The sequence below is a fragment of the Ipomoea triloba genome, chromosome 4, assembly GCF_003576645.1.
Source record: "Ipomoea triloba cultivar NCNSP0323 chromosome 4, ASM357664v1".
Lineage (NCBI taxonomy): Eukaryota > Viridiplantae > Streptophyta > Magnoliopsida > Solanales > Convolvulaceae > Ipomoea > Ipomoea triloba.
In genome coordinates, this window is record NC_044919.1 from 4,582,067 (window position 1) to 4,588,552 (window position 6,486).

Consider the following 6,486-nt stretch of genomic DNA (forward strand, 5'->3'; position numbering starts at 1 on the left):
ACCCGCACCATCACATTCACAAAAGACCTGCACCATCGCATTCACAAAAGACCTGCACTATTGCATTCACACCCCGACTATATGCTATTGGAGCTGGAATTACCACGGCTGCTAACACCAGACTTGCCCTCCAGAGTTTTTTTTTTTTTTGGGGATTACCCAATTATGAAACCTGGCCTTCTCATGATCAATTGCTATGCTTTTTGAATGGATCCTTTGGAGTCAAAAGTGTTACAAGCAATTGCCCCTTTTAAACTTTCTGAACATTTTGGTTGTGTACTGCTATATATCCACCCCAAAGGGGGAACAAGAATAATTAGAGTTAAACCAGAAATTTTCATTGCCACATACAAAAGCTTTCCATCAAGTTGCAGAATATTGACTCAATGGTTTATGAGTATATGATCAGACAAAGGTAGTTTGAAAAGAGAATGAGAGAAAGGTGCACAAGTACAATGTTGACACCTGGGCCTAATTGCAGACAAAACTGCATTGCATTTCAAAGGATGTCTGCTTCTCATCAACATGTTCAGACTTGGGTGAAGGGTTTTGACCTCTTTGATATCCCATTAACCCAAACTGTGCTCATCAAATAAACTGTGGAACTCATGAAATCTTGAGTTTAATTTGCATAAGCAAAAGTAGTGTAAATGATGAGCATTGTCCTGATCAAGACTGCAAGATTGAACCCTTACAGTCGCAGTGTGGGACCCACTTGTGGGGATAGCTCCTTGTGGGCACCAGACAAAGATCATCTCTCTCACCTAATAGGTCACTGAGTCACCATAATTTACACATTCACAAATGCTCAGTCGCAGTGTGGGACCCACTTGTGGGGATAGCTCCTTGTCGGCACCAAACAAAGATCATCTCTCTCACCTAATAGGTACTGAGTCACCATAATTTACACATTCACAAATGCTCAGTCGCAGTGTGGGACCCACTTGTGGGGATAGTTCCTTGTGGGCACCAGACACAGATCCTCTCTCTCACCTAATAGGCCACTGAGTTATCATAATTTACACATACACGAATGTTGAAGCATTCAGCTGCTTCATAAGATAACAAATCAATGACTGGGTAAATGCAATCTGTTTGAGGATGAGAATCATCACCTGTTGTAAACAAATGAATCTTCCCCTTAACATCAATGAAGCTAGAACCCAACTGTTTTTTGCTTTCTCTTTCCCTCTGCATATGCCTCCTCATCTCTGCAACCTCCTTCCATTTCCCAGCCAAAGAATACATCTCAATAACCATCAAGCATGCACTGGAATTGTAGGGTTCAAGTTTCAAAATCTGATCTGCCACATAAATTCCCAGATCCAAATTGCCATAAATTCTGCACCCATTAAGCAGTGTCCTCCAAAAAATGGGTTTTGGATCAAAGGGCATGTTTAGAATCACCTCGTTCGCCTCTTCAAGCTCCCCAACACGCGATAGAAGGTCCACGAGGCTTGCAAAATGCTCAGGTCCTGGTGAAATCCCGTACTCGGTCTGCATTGCATAGAAATATTTTTTCCCTTCATTTACGAGTCCACAGTGGCTGCAACCATGTAAAACTCCCAGAAAACTGATTCTGTCGGGCAAAAACCGAGCTTTCTGCATCTGGTGGAACGCAGCCATTGCTGCTACACCATGGCCGTGTTGTGCATAACCCATAATCATAGAATTCCAAGTGACAGTATCGGGTTTATGTAATTCCAAGAAGATACGCCTTGCGTTTTCAAAGCTACCGCTCTTGATAAACATAGAAATTGCTGAATTTCCGATGTGTGTGTTGTTGTTGAATCCCCTTTTGTACAACTGAGAATACACTTGTTCACTCACTGAAGCCATTGCCAAATCGGCACAAGCAGCCAAAGCACTAGTGATTGAATGAGAAGTTGGTTGAAATCCAGCCACCAACATTTCCTTGAACACATGTAAACTTTTCTGGGGAAATCCGTTTTGTTGAAACCCTGACAGAATTGAGGACCAAGAAACTGAATTAGCTTCTGGGATTTGCTTAAACAACCACCATGCCTCGTCAACTCTTGATGCCCGGCACATCCCGGTGATGATAGATGTCCAACTCACGACATCTTTCTCCGGCATAACTGTAAAGAGCTTCAATGCAGCGTAGAGCTTGCTATCTTTTATGTAACCCATAATCATAGAATTCCAAGAGTACGAGGTTCTCTCAGGCATTTCGTCAAACAGTTCTCTTGCATCATCTAGTCTGTTGTTTTCTATATACGACTTGATCATAACATTCCAAGAAACAGTGTCTCTGTGACCCATTTCATCAAACAGAACTCTTGCATGTCCCACGTCCCCCTTCATGGCGTAAGCGGATATTCGCTTTGTTAGATTCACTAAATGCTTATTCATTGCAGTTCAAAATGCATATGAACTGACCTATTAGATAAACTCTCTACTGGGAAGAGTACTCTGTTTCTCAACCAAAGAATTGTGTTTGTGCTAACATCACTACAGAGAATAAGGGCATGAAATTGCGCAGAATCAAATTGGCTTCAAAGTTTAAGGTTGTAAAGTTTTGTTTTGTTTTTTTTTTGTTTCTTTTTTTTTTTTTTGTGAGAACCCAGGTTTCCAAAGACTATATCTTGGACCCTATGAACCCACCCCAGACCCATGAGAAGGTAAATCAAGCCAATCTAGCTTCAAAATTCAACACCAAATTGTATACTTTTGCACACAAGGAGCCCAACTCAAACCTTCATTCTTCATGACAAGAATCAAATCCTGCCCTATTGCCGGAAGCAAATCTTTAAGTGATGCTTCTCATTCACTAGACTAATGTCCCGAGGAGACAGGAATATATGAGTGGGTTTTGCTAGACTTTTTTTTTTTTTTGGGCTAGATTTCATTACTGCATTGGGTATCCATCATATTGAAAAACTATGGATGGAATAGAAAGAAATCAACAAAGAATGGCTTTGCAAAACAATCCTTGAGATAACAACAAATGTAAGAGAAAACTTCCAATAAAGTTGAGCCAAAAGTTAGGCTAAATTCATAATTCCTGAATACACTAACGTTGTCATATTGAACTCGGTTCTATTATTCTGTTACATAAGAAAATTCCAATATATGAGAATAATTTAAGCCAAAAGTTCCAGAGAAAACAGAACTAGAAAAATCAGGAGGCAATGGGCACCTTTTTCATCCCTTTCTTGCTGTCATTTCCCTTGATCATCCTTGATAGAATATCTGCTTGTTTTGTGTTACCCTCCTTATTGAGGCTCTTGATCAATTCTTCACAGCTGCTGTGGTTTGTAGCTCCTCCTTTTTCCGTTATCTTACACAAAACTGAATACGCATTTAGGGTCTTTCCAGCGGCTAAAAGTGCATCCAACACCTTATCGTAGCTTGAGAAGTCGATGTTAAAGTCTCTTTCTAAACCAAAATCTAAGAGCTTCAAAGCAGCAATTGTCTTTTCTTTCTCACACAGAACAGATAAAAGACGATCAAAATCGGGTGCAAGGCCACTTTGCATCATCAGATCAATTCTACCCAGAGCTTCCTCAACATGACCCCTCATCAGGAGAGCTTCCAATATCTTTTCTAACAAGTCCAGGTGTTCCTTCACTCCCTTATCCAACATAGTCTTCATCACACGGCTGGCTGTTTGAACTCTTCCATCTTCAAACAAGCTCTCCATAACAGACCTATACAGTGACGAGTCTGGAAGATGCCCGCTCTCAATCATACTGTCCAAAACCATTTTGGCATCAGAAGGCTCTCGTTTCTTTAAATAACAATCAACAAGTGACTTATACGCACTGTCTTCTGTAAGAACTTTCCTCCTAATCATGATCTTCAGAAGTTCAGAGGCTGATTCAGGAGCTCCTTCGCTTGCATGCCCACGGATCAGGTTATTTAATGCAACCGGATCCTGAACACCTGTTTTCATCAACTGTCTCATAAGGGCTTCGGCTTTTCCAGTCTGGCCATTGTTGCAGAGATACTCAATAATCACGTTATAAGCACTTGACTCCATATGAAAAGTATTCTCGGGTCTCAAAATGATGCCCTTCTCAACGAGCTTATCCAGCAATTGAATTGCCCTCTCATAACTGCCCGCCTTGCAGAAGTTCTCAATCAAGACACCATAGTGCCCAGCCTCGGTTGGAATACTCAACCTAATCATAGTTTTGAGTACATTGGCAGCAGCATCCAAATCACCCGCCTTGCACTGCCCAGTTATTAATCTTACAAAAATGGAATTTTCCTTTGGGGCAATATACTTCTCCTCCATCTCCTTCAATATATTCTCAGCTTCAGACATCTTCTCTGCTTCACATAACCCAGGGAGCAAGGTCGAGTATGTTACTGCATTCGGCTTGATCCCGAAACTTTTCATCTCTCCAAACAATCTCAATGCATCATCAACTTGCCCAACAGAATTATATCCTTTTATCAACGTAGTATACGTAATCACCGATGGCTCAAAATTCTTTGCCTTCATCTCCACAAAGAATTTTTCCGCCTCCTCAATTTTCTTAACCCGTATATATCCATTAATCATCGTATTATAAGTAACCACATCAGGCCTAACTTCCCTGCTTTTCATCTCCTCAAAGAACCTACTTGCAGTCTCAACCTTGGAAGAAAGGAAGAATCCCCAAATCAAAAGGTTGTATGTGTGGGTAGTTGGCTCAATCCCTTCTTTCACCATCTTGTTGAAGTACCTTTTAGCCATCATATACCGGCCTCGCCGCGATATAACCTTAAACAAAGCATTGTAAGATTTAACAGTTCTCTCAACCCCAAGCTCCTCCATTTTCTGAAACAATTTCACACTCTCCTGAACAATCCCAGCCTCGCCATAACTCTCAATCATCACAATCCACAAATCCTCGTCCCATCCAACCCCCTTTTTCGGCATATCAAGGAGTATGCATCTAGCATGGTTAAGCTTGGAAGCTCGGCCGAGAATCTGAATAATCTTAAAATGCGTCTCCCTATTGTGCTGGAATAGCCCAGCCCTATCCACCCACCTAAAGAATTGGAGAGCGTGCTCCGAGTTCTTGGCGGCGTGTAACACATTGTACACTAGGTCATGATCGAAGACCGGAACGATGTTCCGGATCGAGTTCTGTAATCGGGTCGTCCATGCCCTATTAGCCATCATTCTACTTATAACATCCTCGAGTTTCTCAGGGGTTTTGTGCTTACCTCTCAACGGCCTCGCCGGAACTGGCGAGGTGCCGGCGGCGTCCTGAACTCCGGCGACTTGGGGCTCTGCTGCACTTGGGGAGTCCGATGAAGGAGATGCGCAGAAGAAGGCGGTGGATCTCAGGGAAAATGGCGATGAAATGTTGGCGAGCTTAGGCTTCAAACGGGATGCTTTTGATACAGAGAGAGATGCCATTTTCTGGGCGTAGATTCTAGGTTACTGATCGAAGACGAAGAGAGGAGCTCAAATCTCAGATTTTCATGGAGGAGTCGAAATGTCGGGTTAAGGTTTAAGCGGATCCGGGTCATTTCGGTGTACAATTGTGGGGTTTAGCGAGGGTTTAATCATGGGTTGGGCCTATTGAATTAATCGGGCCGAGTATAACCCCATCCATACTTTTTGCTATTCAGCCCGTTGTATAATGATCCAATAGTTATTGTGTGGAACTGTGGACTACGGTTCAAAAACAACGTCGTTTCGCGTAAAAAAAAATTCACGCGATCCACTGCAATATATATTTTTATAACTTATAATGTACATTATTCTAACTTAAAAAGTATATTATCTTACCATAAAAGTTTCATTATTCTAACACATAATGTACATTATTCTAACTCAAAATTCAACGATGTCGTTTTGGACGGTGGTCCACACAGTTGTGTGGACCGATTTGTCATAACGATTCCTGCTAGGAAAATTATACTGTGAACTATGCTACACATTGCAAAATAGATCTCTGATACATATTCATTTTTAATATATTGAAAGTTCAATTTTTAATACGGAGTAATATACCTAAAAATGAACATTCAGTATATTAAAAATGAATCTTGAGTATTCTAAAAAAAAAAAAATGAATCTTGAGTATACTAACAATGAATTTTATGTCAGTAGTTCACCATACAATGCGGATCATAGTTAATTTAATGTATAATGATTGTGTATGCCAATACATAATATGAAATCTGTAAACAAAATACTTCAGGTACTGCCGGCATGTTTCCCTCGTCATCCAAAAATAAAATAGGTGAACAAAATTCAAAAATTTATACAAGTGGAAGCTTCGAGAAAGCTAAGGATGCTTGACACTGTCATTACAAGTAGTAGAACATGCCCCAATTCATATCTAAACAATTCAATAGTCAAGTTAAGACTATAACTCTACCATAAAACCTAACTCCGATCTAATGCTGTGTTTGACCCAAGCATAAGATACACTGAAAAATGCCTTTGTTTAGCAGTTTGAATTCTGATCTGAGCTCTCCCAAATCTTTAATTTCACATGCGTCATGCAGACATTATAT

At 40.8% G+C, this 6,486-nt stretch overlaps 2 protein-coding genes across 2 annotated transcripts; both read right to left on the reverse strand.

The window, feature by feature from the left end:
* Positions 1 to 993: 993 nt before the first annotated feature.
* LOC116014881 (pentatricopeptide repeat-containing protein At4g02750-like) lies at positions 994 to 2,373 on the reverse strand. Its single transcript, XM_031254841.1, has one exon. It carries the CDS (start codon positions 2,371 to 2,373, stop codon positions 994 to 996), a length of 1,380 nt encoding a protein of 459 aa, XP_031110701.1.
* A 586-nt stretch (positions 2,374 to 2,959) lies between these two features.
* On the reverse strand, positions 2,960 to 5,479 carry LOC116016973 (pentatricopeptide repeat-containing protein At2g37230). Its single transcript, XM_031257461.1, has one exon. The coding sequence runs from the start codon at positions 5,375 to 5,377 to the stop codon at positions 3,143 to 3,145; it is 2,235 nt and encodes a 744-aa protein (XP_031113321.1). The 5' UTR covers positions 5,378 to 5,479; the 3' UTR covers positions 2,960 to 3,142.
* Between the last annotated feature and the right edge of the window lie 1,007 nt (positions 5,480 to 6,486).

What these genes read in the sequence shown, in the direction of transcription:
- LOC116014881 (XM_031254841.1), bottom strand. Translation starts at nt 2,373, where the DNA reads ATGAATAAGCATTTAGTGAATCTAACAAAGCGAATATCCGCTTACGCC.
- LOC116016973 (XM_031257461.1), bottom strand. Translation starts at nt 5,377, where the DNA reads ATGGCATCTCTCTCTGTATCAAAAGCATCCCGTTTGAAGCCTAAGCTC.